The sequence below is a fragment of the Podarcis gaigeae genome, assembly GCF_964106915.1.
Source record: "Podarcis gaigeae genome assembly, chromosome: 14".
NCBI lineage: Eukaryota > Metazoa > Chordata > Lepidosauria > Squamata > Lacertidae > Podarcis > Podarcis gaigeae.
Window position 1 is genome coordinate 43,821,404 of NC_139690.1, and position 23,565 is coordinate 43,844,968.

General features: G+C 45.5%; 1 protein-coding gene across 2 annotated transcripts in view; it reads right to left on the minus strand.

Annotated features, from left to right (window-relative positions):
• Positions 1–13: 13 nt before the first annotated feature.
• Positions 14–23,565, minus strand: part of POLR3E (RNA polymerase III subunit E) — a 37,076-nt gene continuing 13,524 nt past the window's right edge. For both annotated transcript variants that reach the window (XM_083711532.1, XM_083711533.1), the window contains 12 exons: positions 22,257–22,342; positions 21,589–21,633; positions 20,893–20,984; positions 19,960–20,080; positions 19,065–19,146; positions 18,189–18,248; positions 16,667–16,824; positions 14,634–14,698; positions 12,700–13,190; positions 5,632–5,709; positions 4,048–4,173; positions 14–437 (listed from right to left, as the gene is read on the minus strand). In XM_083711532.1, the coding sequence (XP_083567658.1) occupies positions 372–437; positions 4,048–4,173; positions 5,632–5,709; positions 12,700–13,190; positions 14,634–14,698; positions 16,667–16,824; positions 18,189–18,248; positions 19,065–19,146; positions 19,960–20,080; positions 20,893–20,984; positions 21,589–21,633; positions 22,257–22,342 (1,470 nt within the window). In that variant the 3' untranslated portion in view covers positions 14–371. The remainder of the gene's footprint in view (positions 438–4,047; positions 4,174–5,631; positions 5,710–12,699; positions 13,191–14,633; positions 14,699–16,666; positions 16,825–18,188; positions 18,249–19,064; positions 19,147–19,959; positions 20,081–20,892; positions 20,985–21,588; positions 21,634–22,256; positions 22,343–23,565) is intronic.

Consider the following 23,565-nt stretch of genomic DNA (forward strand, 5'->3'; position numbering starts at 1 on the left):
ATTTCCCACTATCTAAGTGTAAACTTTCAATTTATTGGCATTAGTTACAAAATAAAACATTAGATCATGATCTGTAACATCTGGGTCAGTAGGTGGGTTTTTTTCCTTTTTTGTGATGAGAAGTTAATATATTAGGAATCCCAAATTAACCTAACAATTCGCAAAGATCCATTTTTTCTCTTTGTGTTGAACGGTGGCATTTTGGATGCCATGCAGACATGTAAATGAGCAGCTCCGTGTCCATAACTTCATCCGTCCATAGGGCTGTGAGAACAGGCTCTGCCCCTCATCATTTTGCTTTCCTGCCTGTTCCACCTTTTCTGCTTCAGTCCTGGAGTTCATCCGATGCGATTAAAGCAAAACCCCTTTCGTCAAGATGTTGGTTGCTGTACTGTCCCTTTAAGATACCACATGCCACCCTGGCTTACACAGCAGTCCTGGAAGAAAGGGGAAAGCTGTTGAGAGGTATTGTTATAATCTTCTAAAGTAGACTTGCAACAGAAGATTTATGCCCCCAATTGCATACCACCAGAATTAAGGTCAGTGAGGTGGGGTGGAGGGGTGAGGGGTGAGGGAAGAGTGAACAGGCAGCCATTGTCCTCTCTAAGTTGAGAATACCAAGAATGTGGGGGAAGGAATACAGTAATTCTTACCATTTTCATTACAAACTAAACACTGCATAGCATTTTTTTAAATAAAGTATGTCAACTTATTTATAAAGCTTTACCATTTGACACTTCACAAGGATACAGAAATGCAAAATAGGTAAAGAGGCAGCAACTGCTGGATGTTGGGAGCCAACAAAAACTGTGGTCACCCTGTCATGCACAACATCAGGGGAACTTCTGAGCACCTTCAATCTGCCAGCTGCTTTTCCAGCTCTAAAACTCAAGTGGAGGGCTAGTCTGTGGGTTTGATACCTGCTTTCCCCCAGCTCTACATCCTTAGAGGAGAAATGGAGGTTGTCCCTTCTGTGCTTGACACAGAAGGAAGTTAGCCCCCCACCCACTGCAAGTGGATCTGTGGACCCCAGAAGGTTAGGAATGGCGGGGTTTAACTGGATTGTTAATGCTCACTCAAGGAACCCAGGAATTTGCCAAGCTCCTCTAAACTGCACAACTCCAAGGACTCTCCCTCATTGCTCCCCGTGAGGTGAACAGGGCGACAGCTTCAAGGGAGGCAACAACCCAGGGGAGCCACAGAGAAGAGCTGTTGGCTGAAAAAAGCAACTGCTTTGGTGCCTGCAGCCAACTTCTGTTGATACAATCTAGGCAACTGGAAGAATCCTCAGAGAACATAACCTGCCCTGGTAACACTTCCTATGGGAATCTTTTGGCACCCCTTTCCCACCTCCTACAGAAGCAATCACAACACAGCATTACAACTCGTTACCTGGCTGGAAGCGCCATTAGAGACCAGAAAGCATGAATCTGCTAATTGGTGCAATTAACTAATTAGCCATCTGAATGCAGATTAAAAGAGCGAGAGCGCATGCACTCCAAGAAATCACATCCAGCCATCTGGCCTGTCTCCTTTTCAGCTTCCCCACCAACCCATGCTATATACAGCTCCCAAATCTAGAGAACAAAACCGGTCACATTAAGACACTTGATTGGGATCTGAAACAAAACGTTGCAGTGTATAGCACACCCCAGTAAAGGAATTCCCCCAGCTAGCTGTACCCTTTTTTGGGAATATACCATTCCACCTCACCCCCAGCGTAGCGAGGCCATTCACTGAGCATGCCCGTTCAGCTGCTGCGACTGGGGGGGTGTGTGTCCTTATTTGTGCAAGCCTTAGGGGTTTCCCCCAAAGCCTGCTCATATATCCATGGAATATCCCATTCTGGTTATATGAGGACTGGTATTCACCTCTGAAGTTTCGAAGTGAGGGGAATATGGCTAGGCAACTTTGGACCTAAGGGCCAAATGTGGCCCTCCAGGTCTCTCTATCTGGCCCTCTGGCCTCTCCCTGTTTGCTCTGTTTTTGCCTGGCTGGAATGTGACCTTGAATTCCAATGCCTCTTGCTTGCCTGGAAAGAAGGTACAAAGGACAGCGAAGGTAATTTACATTCGTTGCTCCACCCACTTTTGCCCTTGGCGCTGCCCACCATCGGTATGTGGCCCCCAGAAGGTTGCAGAGCAGGGTATGCGGTCCTTGGGTTGAAAATGGTCCCTGAACTCCCAAGAATATTCTACAGGTGTGAGGGCATCAATGGGACCCCATCTCCCAGGGTTATTAAAAGCCTACCTAGGGATGGGGGCAGGAAGATTGCCCAGGATTCGTGAAACCAAGAACCATACAATCCGCAATATCGGAAGTTTCTGAGCACAATTCAGTGTTGGTATTGACCTTTAAAGCCCTAAACGGTCTTGGCCCAATATACCCGAAGGAGCATCTCCACCCCCATTGTTCTGCCAGGACACTGAGGTCCAGCACCAAGAGCCTTCTGGCGGGTCCCTCATTGTGAGAAGCAAAGCTACAGGGAACCAGGCAGAGGGCCTTCTCGGTAGTGGCACCCGCCCTGTGGAACGCCCTCCCATCAGATGTCAAAGAGATAAACAACTACCTGATATTTAGAAGACATCTGAAGGCAGCCCTGTTCAGGGAAGTTTTTAATGTGTGACACTTTAGTGTATTTTTGGTCTTTGTTGGAAGCTGCCCAGAGTGGTTGGGGAAATTATTATTATTATTATTATTATTATTATTATTATTATTATTATTATTTATTTCTTCCCACCCAACAGTAGCTATTTATAGTTTGTTATAAAACAGCAATTCACAACTGACTGCACCTCTCGCAGCCACTCTGCAAAGAGGGTCACAGCTCGAGAAAAAGGGGACTTCAAAGCTTTGCAGGGCTTCAAACACTACCTTCCAGCCTCAATACCACAGCTGGCCCTTGCTTGGCTGCTTAATTGGCCAATCTAATAAATAATCTTTAAAGGTGGTTTTAATTAAAGCTTAAGCAATATAGATGCCCCAGGTAGAGACCTGCTGTAAGTCAGTTATGCAATGCAATTAGGGCGATGGATTAAAAGTAAACTTAAAAGGCAGCGGCCTTTGGGAATCGCCTTGAGCAAAGCAATCCAGTAATAAAGCTAAGTGTGTTATCATCCAGACATCAATGCATCTGCAAGTATCTGGACACACACGTGTGTAAACACGTTCTAGCAAATCATTAGAAATTTGCATCGAAAGAGCAGGTAGTGGTCTGTTCTCTATAATCAGGAATGGACAGATTCTGAAGAGATACTTAGGGAGCGGCTGCATCTGATAAGTAGAGCACATGCGTTGTGCACGGGTTCAATCCCAGACACAAGTAGGACACTTGGGACGCCAGCTGCCCATCAGTCTAGATCAGGGGTCAGCAAACTTTTTCAGCAGGGGGCCGGTCCACTGTCCCTCGGACCTTGTGGGGGGCCGGACTATATTGTGAAAACAAGCCAAAAACAAATTCCTATGCCCCACTAATAACCCAGAGATGCATTTTAAATAAAAGCACACATTCTGCTCATGTAAAAACACCAGGCAGGCCCCACAAATAACCCAGAGATGCATTTTAAATAAAAGGACACATTCTACTCATGTAAAAACACACTGATTCCCGGACCATCCGCAGGCTGGATTTAGAAGGCGATTGGACCGGATCCGGCCCCTGGGGCCTTAGTTTGCCTACCCATGGCCTAGATAATACCAAGGTACTAGATGAGCCAATGGTTTGACTCTGCAGAAGTCAGCTTTCAAGTGTTAAGTTCAGAACCCTAATACCAATCACCTTTCTTCTTTCCCAGAGCCTGTCTACTCCCTCTCTAGCTCTATTTGCAAAATAAATTAAGAGCAAGGGTGGTGACCTCTAGATGCTGCGGGACTCTCAACTCCCATCAGCCCCATGCAAAGCCAATGGGCAGGGATCATGAGAATCGTAGTCCAGTTATGCCTGGAAGGTTACCATCCCTGGATTAGAGAGGGACTGATCTTATTAACAGGGGGCCCGTTGACTGTCTCCTTTTAAAACTGCTCGCACACATCCCATTCAATATATACCTTCAAGATTTTATCGATCTCCTGTTTATCTAGTTCCTCTCCGTATTCCCGGGCCAGCCGATTTTGGATGACATTTCTGCGCACTCTGTAGTTTTTGGAAAAGATTTCGAGCAAAATTTGCCGGTGCTTTGAGAAAGAGAGAGAATGAGTGAACTTCAAGTTAGTACAAGAGGGAAACAAGAAAAAGCTCATGTCAGCATAAAACAAAACCTAGAGGCATAAGTATAATTTGCACCACTCTTTGATGACTTAGGAATAGAAACAGCCCCTCTCAGCAGATTCCTTCTAATCAATCCCAGGCCAGCAGAGTGGTCTATCAGCATCGAGAAACCGATTGCTCTGTTCAGTGCATCATGCAAAACAACTGACTTAGCCAAGTCTCAGCCGGCTGCAAGGGATTCATCCCACTGCACTGATCAGAAGAGCAAGATCGAGAAAAAAAACTTAAGTGCACCAATTTTAGAGTGGTTCACTTCAGAAACCATAGCAAGGCTTGACTGGTGCCTAAATGGACAAACCATGATTTGAAACCAGCTGGAAAGTCAGAATTGGGAAGTCCGGCTCCAAGTAGATCCTGGTTTGTGTCAACGTGCAGCTGTCCCAGATGGGAATTGAACCTGCGACCTTGGTGTTACCAATGCCACACTCTAACCAACTGAGCTGTGTTATACGCTTGAACCCGAAACCTTCTGCATGCAAAGCAGATTACGATTTTGAATACGCTCTACCCGTGAGTCACAGCCCTTCCGCATGACTATCTGCTTGCAGGAGGCAAAGCGAATATTTTCTATGCAGGAGGAATGAATGAATTTATTATTTCGGTCAAAGGCCAGTTCCAGCCCACATACAATATCAAGGAAGTCATAAAACATGATAGGGATACATTTGAATTTGCAACTGGGTATAACAGGGACGTGGATGGCACTGTGGGTTAAACCACAGAGCCTAGGACTTGCCGATCAGAAGGTTGGCAGTTCAAATCCCCATGATGGGGTGAGCTCCCGTTGCTCGGTCCCTGCTCCTGCCAACCTAGCAGTTTGAAAGCACGTCAATGTGCAAGTAGATAAATAGGTACCGCTCCGGCGAGAAGGTAAACGGCGTTTCCGTGCGCTGCTCTGGTTCGCCAGAAGCGGCTTAGTCATGCTGGCCACATGACCCGGAAGCTGTACGCCGGCTCCCTCGGCCAATAAAGTGAGATGAGTGCTGCAACCCCAGAGTCGTCCATGACTGGACCTAATGGTCAGGGGTCCCTTTACCCTTTACCTTTATAACAGGGATAATACAGATATAGCAACAAGTAAAAAATATATAAATTAAAACTTAAGTCACTAAAATATAACCTAAAAATATCATTTAAGGCAGGAGGAATTATACGATCAAAGCAGCACATCATCAAGGCTGGATGGTACACTGAGCCCCAGAGGATAAAACCGCCTCTTGGACCAGCCTTTTTTCCTAATGAGCTGAAAGTGCGCTGCTGCTGACTGGACGAAGGATGAGCAAATGCGTAAACGCTGCCGGGTGCCAATGTCCCTTGCTCTAGGCAGGACTCTGCTGGAGCAACAGCTCCAATTACCAGCTTACCTGATCGTACATGTCGCCAGCTTCCCAAAGTGCAAAGACCTTTTGTTCATCCAGCAACGCAGTCGTCTGCGGGGGAAACTAAAATAAAGAAATAAATCAAACAGGTTGCGCTGGTTAGGATTATTGGCTTTAGGGTATTTAAAGACAGGATTGGAAAAAAGAATAATTCAATTAGGATTTTGCACCCGGGGGGACAGAACGCAGAGGCTACAATCTTAAGCTTCAACTTAATGCAGGAAGAACAACAACTCGGTATCCCCTGGCAAGAGAGTAGTTGAGCGGTAAGCCTGTAAGACTGTATCTTGAGGACATAAGGAGGACTTAAAACTTGTTTACATAGCAAACTTTGCTTCTGTGTGTTTAAAGCAAAGGGCGGTCAATGGCAGCCTGCCCAACAAACACCACAAAGCTTTAGCATCTAGTGCCTGATCATTTTCACAGGAACCCCCCCCCCCCAATTCTGATCGTATTACTGCCACCCCACTTGGATCCAAGCAAATAGGTTTGCCAGCACTTGGAGACGAAGAGGTCTAAGCTTTTCTACGTCACCTTCATTCATGCCTGGGCACATGCGCGTCAGACATGGGCTTAGATGGTGGCAGGTGACAAATACAGAACTTTTGAACCAGTCTCGTGGGGGCTCAACAGGACTCTTAGCGCCAAAGCTGGGGAGGTTTTCCTACACCCATTGAGACAAAACACCCTATTTATTTGCTTTAGATTGCCTACAGCTCTGCTTCAATCTGGGGCATGGTCTAAAAAGCCTAAAAAGCATAATGCTGCCATAATGCCTCCAGAGCACTGTAATTAGGGAAAGGAAAGAGCAGGCTGTCAGTCTTTTCGGAGTCAAATGTTACGCATGACACACAACAACACAGTTTTTTAAAAGCACCATCACACCATACTTCAGACAGGTTTGCTCTGGGTCCTGGAAGGATGTAATTAAGCACCAACAACACCATATACTTTATTACAGTGACTAATGAACAGGTATTCAAAATCTTGAAGCAAAACGTTTTGGCACCCACCTTCAGCTTCTCTAATGTGATGAGCACCAGAAGCCAAAACGTTTTGCTGTGAAGATTTTGAATACCTCTGTTCTTTCATAGCTAATGATTTCTATACACAGTCTGATGGAGAGATTATGGGTTGGATTCAACGCTGGTCCTACTCGGAGAAGACCTACTCAAACAAACGGGCATGACTAATTTAAGTCTGTTAATTTTAATGGATTTACTCTGAGCAGAACTTAAGCTGGCTGCCTGCAACCCTGTATGTTTACCTAGCTGTAATATTCCAGCAAGTCACATTAACCACATACGTTGACTCTAGAGGCCAAATATAAAATAACCCCAACCCTGTTGCAAGCACTGTGTCACCGCTGTCAGTAAGCGGGAGTCCCTTTCACAGTTGCTCAGACAGTTATTGCTGGCCCTCACTACTCCCATCTGCACTCTGCATTTAAATCCGTATCATACCACTTTATACAGCCATAGAATCATAGAATTGTAGAGTTGGAAGGGACCCTGCGGATCACCAAGTCTGATTCCTGCAATACAGGACTATGCAGCTGTCCCATGTGGGGACTGAACCTGCAACCTTGGTGTGTCACGCCTTCCCCCAAAGAATTTTGGGCGCTGTAGTTTCTTAAGGGTTCTTATGAGGTCTGTACAGTGGTGCCCCGCAAGACAAACGCCTCGCAAGACGGAAAACCCGCTAGACGAAAGGGTTTTCCGTTTTGGAGGCGCTTCGCAAAACGAATTTCCCTATGGGCTTGCTTCGCAAGACGAAATGTCTTGCGAGTTTTTCCGACTTTTTTTCCCTCCCCCCCTTTTTCTAAGCCGCTAAGCTGCTTATCAGCTGATCTGCTAAGACGATAAGCCGCTAAAAGCTGCTAATCCGCTAATCCGTCAATGGGCTTGCTTCGAAAGACGAAAAAACCGCTAGACGAAGAGAATCGCGGAACGGATTCTTTTCGTCTTGCGAGGCACCACTGTATTCCCCTTCACAGAACTACAATTCTTGGAGTTTTTGTGAAGAGGGATTAAACCATTCTGGGAATTGTCATAATAATAATAATAGCAATACAGTGGTACCTCAGGTTACATACGCTTCAGGTTACAGACTCCGCTAACCCAGAAATAGTGCTTCAGGTTAAGAACTTTGCTTCAGGATGAGAACAGAAATCGTGCTTCAGCAGCGCGGCAGCAGCAGAAGGCCCCATTAGCTAAAGTGGTCTTCAGGTTAAGAACAGTTTCAGGTTAAGTACGGACCTCCGGAACGAATTAAGTACTTAACCTGAGGTACCACTGTAATAACAATTATTGCTAATTATTACTATTATTATTATTTACTTATACCCCGCCCCTCTGGGTGGATTTCCCCAGCCATTCTGGGCAGCTTCCAGCAGGAGATTAAGAATACATTAAAACATCAGTCATTAAAAACTTCCCTAAACAGGGCTGCCTTCAGAATTGTAGTTCTGCGAAGGGAACAGGGGTCTCCTATCAACTCTCAGCACTCTAAAGAAGCTACAGCTCCCAGAATTACACCCATGCTCAGACACCCAGGAACTAGGAGCGGCAATTTGCGCACTTAAAATATTTAAAGCCGCTTTCATGGCAACGAGAAGAAGAATTCATTCCCTATTAACAGCGCACTGGCAAAAAGATGGGTTTCCAGGCCAAGCAGTGCCCAGAGCTGTTGTATGCTATGATGTGAATCAGTTTTATTGCCTTTCTGAAGGAGTCCACCCCTACTTGTTAAAAACAAACACCACTCATAGCAACAGTTTTGCAGACATGTGATAAATCTAATTCGCCAGTCTCCTAAAAGAAAGGACCACACTCTCGACTGCACCACTTCCTTTGTCTCTCACTTCCTGCATTTGAAACAAGCTCAGTTTGGGTTCAATTCAGACACTGCGCCAAAATATACTGGCATGCTTCAAGTAGGAAAGAATGCCGTTCCTCCAAAGTGCCATCTGCAGAAAGTGTCGGTGGAAGAAGATTGGAAGAAATTTAAAGTTTACTTACAGAAACATTGTAAAATTAAGGAATGTTAGAAGGATGCTGGAATGAAGTTATGTGGTTTTAGCAGAAATGTTATAAAGGACTAAGTAAAAATGGATTGTTAATTGGTGAAAGAAGAGAATGTAAAATTACAGTATATTAAGATAAATTATTAGGATAAAAACAAAGATGGAAAGGATTTGCTGAAATATCTAACTGAACTAGAATACAAAAAAGGGAGGTGTGAGGTGGTCAAGGAAACAAGCAAATGAAAGATAAGTTATGGGAAGGCTTGATTTGTTTTTTAATTGTTTGTATTTTTCTGTTTTTTTCTGTTTGTTTTTACTTATTGTGATGTATTGTCTTGGTTTTTTTTTTGCTTAATTTGGTGTTTTTTGTTTTTTCCTTTTGTAACCTTTAAAACTTGAATAAATATTATTTTTTTAAAAAAACACAAAGTGCCATCTGCAGAGATTTATTACAGCCCAATGCCTTTTGGAACCTGGGTTCCTTTCTTCAGGAGCCATCTCAAATGGTGCCAAGATGGGCAGCAATAACTGGGCAAGATGCTTCACTCTGTCCTACATAATTTGGAAGTTTTAGATTCCTCCTAAAGGAACACAGTGAGCTGTAGTTAATCCACCTAGTTGGTATTTTTCAGAACAAGTTTCTTCTTTTCATTTTAGGTTTCTGTGCCTCACTCCTAGATTTTTAACCTAGAACAGGTTAAACAAGCCACAGCAAGCTTTGGGCTTCCCCTTTCCCTTTAACATGCCAGCAAGAGGAGACTAGAATTCACTTCCAATTTTAAACAAGCCACAGTTCCAGGGGTTCAGATGACCCAGGGAACTTTGGTTTGCTTAAAAAGAAGCTTTCCAACTCGGGTGGGGAGAACAGACAGGCACAGAACCTGTGGCCTTCCAGATGTTATTGGGACAACAATTCAAATCACCCCCCCCCCAGGGGCTGATAGGAACAGAAACTGTGCATTATCTGGTTCCCCACCATTACAGATTTGCATGAGGCCTGAATCAGGCCTCCAAGACGATTCAGGTGCAACATCAAACTATGGCTTGCTGCAATGTATGAATCAAAACTGCATGACTAATTATGGCACGCAGGTGGCCACCAAGCTGGGAAGTGGAGCAAGCTCTTATAAACAAGAGCTTGGGTAAACTGTAATTGGGTGTTACATCTTAGCCAACAAGTCATGGTTTGGGTCATTGCTCCATCCGCCAAGCCCACTTGGGACAGTAAGTGGGGATTTTTTGAGGAAGGGGGAAAACCATGCAAACTGTTACTTGTTTGCACTTTTGGCCTGAACCTAAACTATGGTTAGCACAAATCAATCTTTGCTGTTATCTGTGGAGTGTTTGAGATATAACAATGATTTAGAATAGTTTGTGTCTTTCCATCTTCCCTTCACTCTCATCTCTAGGATGTGGGTACCTCTAGGAAGAGGGGTTGGAGCCATAACAGTGGCTCAGCAGTCACTCCAAACCGTGGTTAGCATTCATTGCTTGATGTTTAGTTGTGTTTTTATATTATGTTGGAAGCTGCCCAGAGTTATTGGGGCAACCCTGCCAGATGGATGGGGTATAAATAATATTAATACAAATAATAAAATACAAGCCAAGCGTCCTGATGCTGGTTTGCTATCTACAAAAAACCCTAGTTTGACGTGATGTCACAGTAAATCATAAATGACATTCTCTAAACACGGTTTAGTGGGATAACTGAAACCTTGTCCTCCCCAATTCATCCCTTACACATATGAGCTGTTTAACAAAGTGAAGCCCATCCTGCCCACTGCCCAGGCAGCTCACAATCCAAAGAGATGGAAAGAGATAAAGAACACAAGGAGCAAAGAGCATGCAGAGATATAAGGATTGAAAAGGGACAGTGTGGCAGATCAGAAACCTATGTTTTAAAAGGGATGTGCTAGTCCTTTATCCTGGTTTAAAATAGTCCAAGAAGGGCCCTGTGCAGACTTAACATTTTAAACCTTAGGGATAACCAGGGTTTGTTGGTTTCTTAGAACAATGGTTTGGCTTGCCAAAAGCCCTGTTCCTGGAGGTCATGGAAAAAGAGGCAACTTTCAATACTTGCAACTGTCAATACTTGCTTGCCGCTTTGCAAGCAGAGAAGAGAGTCTGGCTTTCTTCAAAGTTTACTCAGTGGGATTTTTTTTTAAATCACATTTGTGACTGCAGAAGTGCCTTGCGATCCAGAGGCAACAGCATTAATCTCATTCACAGGGAACATCATAAAACTCTCCCAGCTTAAAGTACATATGCCTCAAAGCTCTGACTAACAAAGACCGATGAAATAGTCACTCACTTCCAACATGCCAGCGCCTTTAAGCCATGATTGTTTTATTCCAGCTAGACAAGTAACTTCCTTAAATTACTGTTATAGATACAGTCAATTCAGCTACCCTTCCTTGTGACAAGATGGCATTTGTTCCACTCCAGTTAGATACCTTCCTTACAGATCAAACGAAACGAGTCCAGGAACTCTGCATATTTTTTAATTACAACATGCAAGTACAGGAGGGAGTACTGGGTATGCAACTAAAAAAGTGGAGAAACCTGCCTTTTTCAAAGGTGGATTTAAAAGTCTGTGGGGACCTCAGATACTGGAATACTCCTTAATAAATAAATTAAAATTCCCTGCACACAGAAAACTAGCATATCAGGGAGGCATTTTTTCTGTGTGGGGTGGTGGTATGGAGAAGCATTCCTTTGTATTAGAGCTCATCTGCAGCCTGAAAGGGTAAGCCCATGGAATTTGCCACCTCTGTAAAAACTAGGCCATTTAAAAAAGCTATTAAGCTAGTTTTTGATGGAGAGAATGTTTAAGTACAGAGGAGTGTCCTTTGACTTTGGAGGCCCTGCTTCTGTGCTCATCAGAAACATCACTTAGGGTGGCAGTCATGAGAGACAGGGTCTTCTCAGTGGTGGCCCCTCTGTTATGGCACTCCCTCCCAACTGAATTACATATGGCTGCTACAATATGGGTGTTAAGTGGGCCTTCAGAACTCACCTATTCTGAGCAGCCTTTGCCTCAAGCAGGGCTGGGGAACCGCTGGCCCTCCAGATATCACTGGACTACAACAACCATCATCCCCAAGTACTGACAATGCTGGATGGGGCCGAGGGGAATTGGAGTCCAACATTTGGTGGGCCAGAGGTTCCCTGCCCCTGGCCTAAAAGGACTTAATAGCTTGATGGATTCTGAGATTTCTGGGCCATTTTAAAAACTATTTTATTTTATGGAGTTTTTGTCTAACTAGGAGAAAAAAAACTCAGGTCCTCAGCCTCTGCTGCTTTGTGGTATACCTTCGGGAGAAGAAAGGGCTAAGGAGTAAACCTACACGAATCCAGAGTGGAGTCCCTGAGATAGTTGGATGACACCTTGTATGCCTCCTTCCGGAAACTCCTGCAGCCAAGCTGGTGCCAAATGTATTGTTCTGCTTTCCTTTGGACCACAACAGTGAGGCCAAAAGGGAGGGTTTGTTGCATGGGGAGCCCAGTACCTCCATACACACCTGCCTGGGACTACACCCCAGGAAGGCCACTTTGGTGTTGCCAACATAACGGTTTGACTTCACTCCCAGAGGTGCACTCCATTGTCTCTCAAGACTGATGCCAACAACAACTGATCCTTTTAAACAGGGAGATACCAGAGACTGTACGTGGGATCTTTTGCATGCAAAGCAGTTGCTCTAACACCAGGTCTTTCCCCTCCCATAGCTTGCATTAAAAGGCTCTAGAACTGCACAACAGATCTGCATCCAAAAGCCTGCAGATAATATTTCAGCAGCACATTAAAACAGAAGTAGAATTCCAGCTACCAGGTCTCATGAGGGCCCTTCCAAACCCTGGCTGCCTAGCACCTCCATGACATCACAGCAGCCAAGCCAATGGACAGAAATACCATGACCCCACCTCTTCCACCAGCCCCCTGCCACATCAATCGAACCTGCCACTCACAGCCTGCAAAGGCACTTATAAACAAAACAAAACAAAAAAACAGGAGCAGAAAAATCACTTACAGGCACCATAATTTGTTTGCAGCCCATGTCCAACACCATGTCCTGTAACATTTTGTCGGAAATGCCGCTGAACAGGAGATTCCCAGGAGGCAGACTAGCCACGTGGAGATTAAATAACCGTTTGAGCTCGTTCAGGGTTAGCACATACTGTTTCTTAAACGTCGCTGCCACAAAGGCTCTGAGTTCTTGCGTGACTCTCTCTTGGACCCGCAAGAGGCCGTTCACGGAGTCCACAGAGTTCTCTTCCGAATGGATGCCGTTGGCCAGTCCATTATTGAGGCCGTCGCAGACGGAGGTGTCCATAGGCTCCTCATCGCTCATGGGCTCCTCTTTTATACGGACGCCAAATATGTCCACCGGGCAAGTGCCCTGGCTGGCTTTGCCCTCCGCTTTCAGCTTCTGGAAGTCCTGCTCCAACTGCCCGTAGGTCTGTTTGACTCTTGCTTTCGCCAAACTGACCCGCTGCTCTCCAGAAACCAGCAAGGGGGCAGCTACAAAAAACAAGCAAAAGGGGTGTGAGGGTAAACCGTGGTTTGAGTAATCCTTGGCTCTCATCCACCATCCCTGACCATAGGCCATGTTGGCAGGGGCTGCTGGGAGATGGAACACAACAGAGCCACAGGTTTCCCATCCTTGTATTAAGCCCATGTAAGAAGGAGGCAGACCACACAGGGTTCCTGAGAAAGAAAAGCAAGGTAGGGTGTCTAGGGAGAAAGTTTGACTACACCAAGGAAAACACCTGGGAAGGGATTAGTAGAAGAAGAGTCAGTTTCTAGCGTACAATATACGTAGAGTCCTGCTGGTGCAAGCAGCTGGTTTGGGTGCATAAAGCCCTACAGAGCTTGGGAACATAATATGGTGGAACCTTGCTTCTCAAACTTAATCCGTTCCGGAAGTCTGTTCAACTCCCGAAACGTTCAAAAACCAAGGTGCGGCTTCTGACTGGTGCAGGCGCCCAGGAACCAATAACCGACAGCCGCATCGGACGTTGGGCTTCCGAAAAATGTTAGAAAACACTTACTTCCAGGTTTTCGGCATTTGGGAGCTGATTTGTTTGTCAACTAAGCTGTTCAAGAACCAAGGTACCACTGTATCTGAAAGACTGCCTCACCCCTTATATACCAAATCGAGCACATGTGAGGATCTCCTGCAGGTGCCACCTTATCAGGAGGTCTGTCTGCACAATGCAGGAGTTGGGCTTTTAGTGTGGTGGCACCTGCCCCTTAGAATGCACTCCCCTGTCCTCGCTATCTCTTTTGTGTCCCCGCTCTCTCAACAAGCCTTTAAAGCTGAAATCTTTCTCAGTCTCGATCTCTATAGGATTTTTTTCAGATGCTTTCTTTAGATTGCCCCCCCCCAAATATGTTTATTGTTTTATCACTTGTTTGGAAGGGTGGGTTATAAATTTGATTTAAAAAACAGAATTAATCATACACACACACACACACACACACACACACACACACAGTCCTTTGGAGAATTCAAGCCCATGTTCACCTCCTTATTTCAGACATGGTGATATATTGAATATCATAATGCTTGGGCTGGTGATATATTGTGAGGTTGAAAACCAGACATCACCTAGCCCTAATGTTAAGGAAAAAAGTGGGGGGGACGGGGACCAGAGCATATCACCATTAGATGTCCACAGAACTTATTGACCGACCTACAAAATCTGCATCAAACCCTCTGGTTCCCAGTGTGGCATTATGGTTGGACTGGGACCTAGGAGACCAGAGTTCGAATCCCCCCTCAGCCATGAAGTTCACTGGGTGACCATGGGCCAGTCCCTCACTCTCAGCCTATCCTACCTCACAGAACTGTTGTGAAGACTGCATGAGGGGGGTGGAGAAGCACAGACGCCACCCTGAGCTTCTTGGGAGAAAAAGTGGGGATATAAACGCAATAAAATAAAAACAATCAAGTTGGCTCACCTGCTTGCGCAGCTTGTTTCTTTGGTGCTACATGTTCCTTGGCCAAGCTGTAGACTTTCTCCAACCTGAAATTGGGTAGGAGGAGCATTTCAGTGCCTTGTGAATAGCTACACCCAGACCACGAACATTAACAACTTATCCCGCCGCCATACAGTTCAAGGAAAACCCCAGGAAATGTCAAGCACCCAACGTAATACTCCTTTATGGAGATGTGACAGCTAGCCAAGCCACACAGCAAGCTCCCTTCCTGCACAGAACCACATCAGCCTGCAAAAACGGGTCTAGGAAGAAAGGTTTCAGGCCCAGCACTGATGTGCTAGCTTTCTACATGTGGGGGAGAATACAAATGGAGGAATGCATTTAAAAACCGATCATACTTTTGCAGCCTGAAGGAGTTGCTTAGCAAAGAAAACCAAAGGGTTTGCCATGTAGATGTTGGTGGAGACTTGTTTTCTGTTGCTCCAGAGGGCAGGTCTGGAGTCAATGGGTGGAAATTGCCGGGAAGCAGATCGCAGCTCAAGATTAGGTGGGATTTCTTAACACAGTAAGATCCACCGGCCAGCAGAAGAGTCTGCCACAGGAGGTGGTCGGGTCCCTCCTGCTGGAGGTATTTAAGCATCTGTCAGCAATGTGGCAGATTCTTGCTCAAGCAGCACAGTGGACTGGGTGAATTTCAGGATTCCTCCCAACCCTAAAATTCTATGGTTCTCAGCAGTGGAGTCCAGAAAGAACCACACAGAATCACACCGTCAGAAGGGACTCCGAGGGCCATCTAGTCCAACCGCCTGTAATGTACCCACCCACCCCCAACAAAGGAAAAAAGGAAAAAAGAAATTAAAATGTAAATTGCCACCGGCTGCTTGAGGACATTTTAAAGCACATTAACCACCTGGAACAGGGAAGCAATGGCAGAACACTTCCCACACTTCCCGAAAAGTTTGTTCCAAATAAGGGCCTGGGCCACGCCCCCTGGGCCAGTTGGAAAAGGCCCTGGAAGGGAGCAGGCCCTGCAGTCCTCACCTAGCTGATGGTCATATTGCCACAAACAACATGAGAGAGCCTCAAACAACAAACACAGGTTCCAGGTTGGGGTTTTTTTTTGGGGGGGGGGGAGAAGAGATGGTCCTTGAGGTCTTGCAAGGCCCGACATCTCTGCCTGTCTTGCTTCTCCTAATACCACTGGTTTATTCTGCTCAGAATGTTCACCAATGGGATTTGGTAAGGTGAAAGTGCCATGGCTCTTGGAGTTGCCACTGGCTTAGCTGCTGTGATGTCACAGAAAGTCTGGCCAACCCAGCTGTGTTGCTCAGCAAACAAACAAACAAACAAACAAACAAACAAACAAACAAACAAAAATAATAATATATTTATACCCCGCCCATCTGGCTGGGTTTCCCCAGCCACTCAGGGTGGCTTCTAACAAAGGATTAAAATACACTGCTCTGTTAAACATTAAAAGCTTCCCTAAACAGGATTGCCTTCAGATGTCTTCTAAAAGTCTGGTAGTTGTTCTTCTCTTTGACATCTGGTGGGAGGGTGTTCCACAGGGCAGGTGCCACTACCAAGAAGGCCCTGTGCCTGGTTCCCTGTAACCTCGCTTCTCGCAGGGAGGGAACCGCCAGAAGGCCCTCGGTGCTGGACCTTAGTGTCTGGGCTGAACAACGGGGGTTCCTTCAGGTATACTGGACCGATCTTTCCAATTCAAAGATCGATGAGTATGCCATGTGCAATTTGGCCTATTCTCTTTTGGCATTAACACTATGAGTCTCTGAGTGTGACTTGAGGTGTGCGCAGATGGTTTTACAAGTTTCTGAGGTTTTTTGCTGGCACCATGTGCTGTGAATAAGATCGGGCCCAAGCAGGCGTATGTAATAGGATCCAGAAAATAAACCCTTAAATCCGTCTAAGCGACCGGCCTCCATTTACATAACTGTACTGCAACAGGTAGTATGAAGATGCAAGGGAGAAACCAACATTTTTTTCTTTCCCATCTCGGCTTTGTTCCCGCCCCCAAGGAAAAGCAAACCATTTACTTGGCCTGAATGCCCGTCCAGAGCATCTTCTGCCTCTGGACCACATCTGGGTGCTTCTGGACAAAATCCTCATCGTAACGGAGCTTGAATTCCCAGCCCCTGTTTATCCTCAGGAAAGACATGTGCTCCAAGAAATCTTTCACATCTTCTGGGCCGAGCTGCACAAACGAAGCAATAGATATATGTAACCAGCTGCTTAGGAGAAACCAAAACCCTTTTTAAACGAGATCGGCGGCCACACAAAGCGCCAGGGTGTGGCCCCGCAAGAAAAACATGGGAGGCTAAACTGCACCTCCAAGAAGCCGAAACTCAGAGAAGGCATTAAGTCCGATAGATAAACCAGCTCCAACTTGCCTGTGCAATCCCTATGCTTAGGGCGTAAAACTAGCATATCTACAAATGGAAAGGCAAAATTCCCCTACAAAGCAATTGCCGCTTCATTTAAGGAAAATGCAGGAGACTTTGTGGATATTTAAGTTATAATTAGAAAAGTCTTAATAAAGATTCATAAAGGAAACAGTTTATAAGAAGTAAATAAGGAGGCCAGGTTCAGAATAAAGGAAGTCTTTCATTTGGTTGTTTGTATTGTTGTATGTTATGTTCACTGTATGTTATGTTCACGTTTCATGAGGGTGGATCGGTGTATTGGGGGGTGGGGGGTTTGTGTTATGTTGTAAATAAAATTCTAGTAAAAATTAAATAAATAACAAAAATGCACCGGAAACTATTCAGAAGCGGAAACATGCTCCTCTAAGCCTCATGCATATTAATCCGATTCCTACCCCATGGCGTTGTGGTGTGTGCGTGCAAAATTAAGGGACCCTTCCTGCACACCTGCGGTAGGGACATGACAAGAATTCACTGCAAGGGGAAAACCCAACTGTTCCTTTTAAACCATCAACTGGATATTTACCGGTAGCAGCGAAGTTGTTGTTTTGGAAGGGTCAACCCTGATGACGCAGTACCAAAAGATGCAGCAGATTGTTTTGAATCAGGCATAGGCAAACCCGGCCCCTCCAGATGTTTTGGTACTACAAATCCCATGATCCCTAGCTAACAGGACCAGTGGGCAGGGATCATGGGAATTGTAGTCCCAAATCATCTGGAGGGCCGAGTTTGCCTAGGCCTGATGATTTAAAAATAATAACAACAATGCTGCGTATGTGAGAGTGCATGACAAAACGCTTTAGCAACAAGCGTGCGTGATCTGTGTGATTTGTCACGGTTGCAAATTTTCTGTGGATTTTTTTGTTCCCTTTTGGGGAAGACATCTTGGCAAGGAGGTTCAAGACCCAGAGAACAGCTTTCTCCTCAGACCATAGCAAGGGGGAGATCAGGAAGGCCCAATTCTTTATAGCTCTCCCCTATAAAACTGTAGGCCCCTTTCGCCACTCTATGGGGCAGGAGGCTCACCATATACTGAATGGTTTGAAAGAAGTTATCAAAGCCCTGGATTGAAAACAGAAAGTTGAACCAAGATGAGTGTCCCGAACAAAGCAAAAGAATTATAAAAGGAACTCACTTTTGTAACTGTCGCTACTTCCTTCCGAACTACCCAGCGGTCTTGTGTAAACTTCCACATCTGAGGAGGGAAAACACCATGGGAAGGGGAGAGAAGGACACCATCGTATTAAAAAGAGGCCGTTCTCCAGTGTGAATACAGCCGCAATCTTAAAAAAAGCACAACTGTTAACATGAGGGAACTGCTGTTGAACCCGATATACTGAATCTCCAGTCTGGAAGCAAGTAAAGGCCTCCCCTGGGCAAAAAACGGTTAAGGAAAAGGGCATTATTCTACTAACCAGTCCCACCAATTTAAGGATTTCCTCTTACGCAACAAGACACCTTCCTCCCACCCAATGCTGCTCCAGAGGGTTGGGGAAAATTTTTGGACAGAGAGATTGAAAGGGACACACCAACAAGAGGGGGGGGGGCAAATGTTCTGTTGAACAAGCAGAAATCCTTGTGCCGACAGAACAATGGTCTTGTTGTGTTGGGTTCCATCCTAAGCTCTTCCCCCCTCCACTTTTTAAACCTCAAATGATTAACACAAGCAGGAGCCCACAGGTGTGCTCGCCAGGGCAAACATACATTTCAATCTGGCGCACACCTGCCAAAGTGCTGAGTGAAAGTTGGACAAAGAGTGAGCCTTGTATGGAGGTCTGGGAGGTACCAACAACCCCTGCCCACTCCCCCCCAAAGCTTCTGAACACTTAAAAAACAAAACAAAACAAGCGCAGGGTTGGTAGAGTACACACATTTTGTGTTGGGTGGCTTCCAAGGGTTTCTGGACTTGAGAAAATAAATGTTCAAGTGGGCAAATGGATTTCCTAAACTTCTTTGCAATGCTGTTGCAGTGAAAGGAATATTTGACTTTCTTGTTTTTTTTAATACTCACAACAAAATCCCTTCCTCTGCAGAGCACTTCCGCCGGGACCCCACTGTGCGGGCTGGAGGTATCTTTTGGATAGAGGACATCGCTGTTGAAGACAAACCATTTATTAGCCGCAGGACACCACAGTGCGACCCAATAATAACACATGTACAGAAATTCCGGGCACCCATCCAATGGCACCTTGAAACGTTGCCTGGGATTACTAAAGGCATTCCAAGGAGAAACCAAAACGCTTTGTATATATTAAAGCCAGAAAGAATTTCACAATAATGAAAGCTACATAGAAGCACATGTGACACGACCGGTTTCTATTTGGCAGGGTTTTGAAAGAACCAGAAAGGTGTGTGCAATGCAGGTGTGTGCAATGACGGTGTAGTAAATAACTTTAAAACTAAATTTGAAAAGAAAAGAAGAGGAGGAGGAGGAGGAAGAAGTGGTTTTAAGGTCTACGTACAAGCGCTTCCCTCTGATCAGAAACTCCCAAGGAGAATTCTGATACAATTGCACAACTCTTGCATGAGGTTCCAAGATCCTTGCATTCACTTACAAGGCCATTAACAACTTTGGTCCAGGATACTTCAAAAGTCACCTGATTGCTTATATCCCTGCCTGATCCCTGAGATCTTTGGGTGCCGGGAGTCACTGTTCATGATCCCGCATGGCTCAGGTGCATGGTTTGTATCCAACAAGGAGCCAGCTTGAAAATATGCAATGGGTACACAAGCAATACACCCTTGTCTCGCATTAACAAACTGTCATGCTTTGCATTGTGTGCTATTGTGTTTATATCACTGTAAAAAAACACAGCAGCAACAAGAATAAGAGCTGCCGTAATTCGAACAACAGACTGGCGTTCTTTGCAAGGGGTGAGTCCCTGAAGAACAAAAGGCATTTTTACCTTTTCACAACCCAGTTTCCCTGCACCAACAGCGCCACCTGCTGTATGCACCGCAAGGCTGCCGTAGGATCCGTCCCAGAAGCCAAGAGGCTCATCAGGTTTGCAAAAGCGATGACCTTCACTGCAGGAGGGGGGAAAGCAGAAAATGCAAATAATCCTTAGAGATTCAAATACCTAAGTCAAGGACGGAGTCCCGGTGGCCTTCTAGACGTTGCTGGACTGCAAATCCCATTGTCCTTGGCCATGCCAGCTGGGGCTGATGGGAGCTGGAGTCTAGCAATTATCTGGATGTCTGCAGGCTTTCCAATCCCTGGTTGAAGTTAAAAGTTCATAGGATAAGAGAGCAAATAATTGCAAGCAGTGAAATATGGCCCATCTGCCCTAGTACACTTAAAAGCATCATCATGCCACTTTAAACTATCCTAGAATCATAGACCTGAACAGTTGAAAGAACCCCTGGTAATGCAGAAATCTTTTGCCCGACATGGGGCTGAACCCACAGCCCTGAGAAGAGTCTCATGCTCTTACTGCCCGAGCTATCCCCGCTTCCCCCAGTGAATCCTGGGAGCTGTAGTTTGTCAAGAATGCTGAGAGTTGTTGGGAGACCCTTATTCCCCTTCACAGAGCAACAATTCCTGGGAAGAGGAATGGAAATTCTAGCTCTGCCAGGAGAATAGGCGTCTCCTAGCAACTCTCAGCACCCTTAGCAAACTACAGTTCCCAAGATTCTTTGCTGTGGGAGGGGAGCCATGACTGCTTCTAGCGGCAAGATACTGCTTTAACTATGTATTTCAGGCGGGGCCTGGTGTCTCCCTGTTTTATATGGCAGGCTGCATCCATTAACCAGGAAGAGGGAGCAGGACGGGCTGGTAACACAGGAAGTCAAGAGAGTTCAGAGAGGCCGTGTGAGTTGCGCAATGTCGAACAGCATACCGTTTCTCATCAAGATCTTGATCTGGTCCGCAAGGGGCAGAGTCCTCAGTTGAGCCATGGAAAGCACATTACTTGGGGCTACAGGCTTGTCCCTACGTAAGGAAGGAAAGGTACGATTTGGGAAACCACCACAGATAACTGAGGTTTGGCGATTTATGGAAAGCTGCCCTCCTCATTTCAGCAAGAGTTTTATTTCATTTATAATCCAAGGACCTCAAGGCGACATACGTGGCTCTCCCCCTCCCCTTTCCACCCTCGCAACAACCCTGCAAAGTAGGTTACACCGAGCAATTGGTTACAGGTTACCCAGTTAGCTGCATGGCCAAGTGGGGACTTGAACCGTGGTCCCCCACTCTTAGCAACTACACCATATTGGCTTGGGAGAAACCAATCAGCCCAGATTTTTTTTTGGGGGGGGGATGGGATGTGGGAGCAGGAGATGCGACCATGGTTATTACAAATGGGAACAGGTCAGCTTCACAGAAACGCCCCCTTTGCTTGATTTGTTTTGCCTGCCTAGAAAGTGTCCCTGAAAACTCTAATGCCTCTTGCTCCCCTGGATGTGAAGAATGCCTGGGTAGAAAGCAAAATTTGCAATTTTCTGCCCCGCCCACTTTTGCCACAGGCCCCGCCCACTCCTGGCATGTGGCCCCTGGAAGATGGGTCAGAACAGAATGTGGCCCTTGGCTTACTTACTTTTCATCTTCCACACTCGGAGGCACCAGCATCATCAAGTACTCACTGCGGGAAAGAGAAAGAATAGGTCATATTGCTTGCCTAGAGAAGGGATAGCCAACATGGCGGCCTGGACAACAACTCCCATGATCCCTTGTTGGGGTGGCAGATGATGAGGGCTGATGGGAATTGTGGTCAGAAATATCTGAATATTCTGAATCTTCATTCAGAAACTCGTCTCCCGAGAGACATTGCACATACCTTTGTAAATCAAGAAAATCTTTAATAAAAATACATTTTTTTAAAAAAAGAAACTCATCTTCCATTTTGCCTTCCCACACACAAGGAACACGAAACCTGCCAGCACAGCTCATTGGAGGCCTAGGGGAACAGCTGTGAGAAAGCAACAGCAGCAAACATCATGTGGGGAGACGGTAGCAGTGGCAGAATGAGGCCCAAGGCATTGTGAATTGGCCATTTAACTTTGCAGAGGTGGAAAAGCCGGCAGAAAGTCTACGTATACAAGCTTTTTGTCAGGCCTGGAATTTCTTAAATGCAGGGGGGAGGGGGGCTGTAAGCATGCCACTTCCCATGCTAATAAAAAATGCATTAAAAGTGCGTTTGTGAGCCCCCGACTTCAGAACTGCCCCCAACGAAACAATTTGAGGAATTAAAAGAAATACCTTTACCTTGGAGATTTAATTAATTCTGTGTTCCCAGCCATGCCGTGACCTTGACTAAACAAATACTGGCGCTCGTGTTCGGAACGGCTGTCCTGGGAAAGAAGGGGTGAGAAGCCCAAGATTCACGATGGGGTACAGATTCCAAGCAATCTTTAGAGACTTAAGGGCTACTCTGAACAACTGCTCAGACCCCTGCTGTGCTTAATCTCCACATTTCTCCCGTATAATATGAAACAGAATAGCTGGCATTCCCCTCAAATTGCTGTAAGACGGACTTGTAAGGGTTTTGAAAGCAAAGTTGTCCCCCACAAATTTCAAGTCCTGTTGGATACGCTGAGGAAACCAGAAGTATATGGGCACTTCCTGTGTCACACAACTCTTACTCCAGTGCTGGTCCACGAGCCACCGGCTTTTGGTTGCAGTAACTCCACCACAGTCCAGGTTTGGTGGAATGTTTCAAAGATCATGGAAATCATAGAACTGTAGAGCTGGAAGGGACTGTGAGGTAATATAGTCCAAGCCCCTGCAATGCAGGAATGGTTTTGCCCAACGTGGCGCTCGAACCCGCAACCCAGAGATTAAGAGTCTCATGGTCTACCAAGTGAACTGGTCCCTTGGCACAATTAGGGGGGGAATGTCAGTCCATCACATAATATAGCATAGGAAGCACTGCCCTGGCCATCCAGTCTTCAGTCCCCTCTCCCCAAATCATCACCAAAAGGGACTATAAAAAGGGGGAGAGGAAAAACACACTGTACAAGTATTACTTAGGCTTACTTGGAACTAATCTCTAATGTATTCAAGAATACGCACTATATTCATATTTATTCCACTTATCTTCCCATCTTGAAGCAATCCATGTCACAACATAAAACAGTTACAGCATAACATTCTTCTTTATCTTTCTTTAGTTTTCTCTCTCTTTTTCTTTTCTCTCTCTTTCTCTTTCTTTAGCTTTAAACTTTCCTTGTCTTTTCCTCTTTCTGACTTTGTTCCCTTTTAGACTAAGTAGCTGTTTTATCTCAGCATATTATAAATAAATATATACTTTGCAACGGAGATGTATTTTTATACATCTTTGAATAAATAAATTTAGAACGGGGGGGGGGGGGAGAGAATAAATAAAAGCAGCTAAAACATTTGCATATGCAAAAACAATTCAAAACGACGACAGCACCTATGTAAAACCAGCTCATGTCTGAGACAGATACCAGCTGGGATAAAGACCTTAGGTGGTTTGTTGAAAGGAGGACAACTTTAGAAGGTGCCGAAAAGACAACATAATCATAGAGTTGGAAGGGAGCCTGAGAGTCAT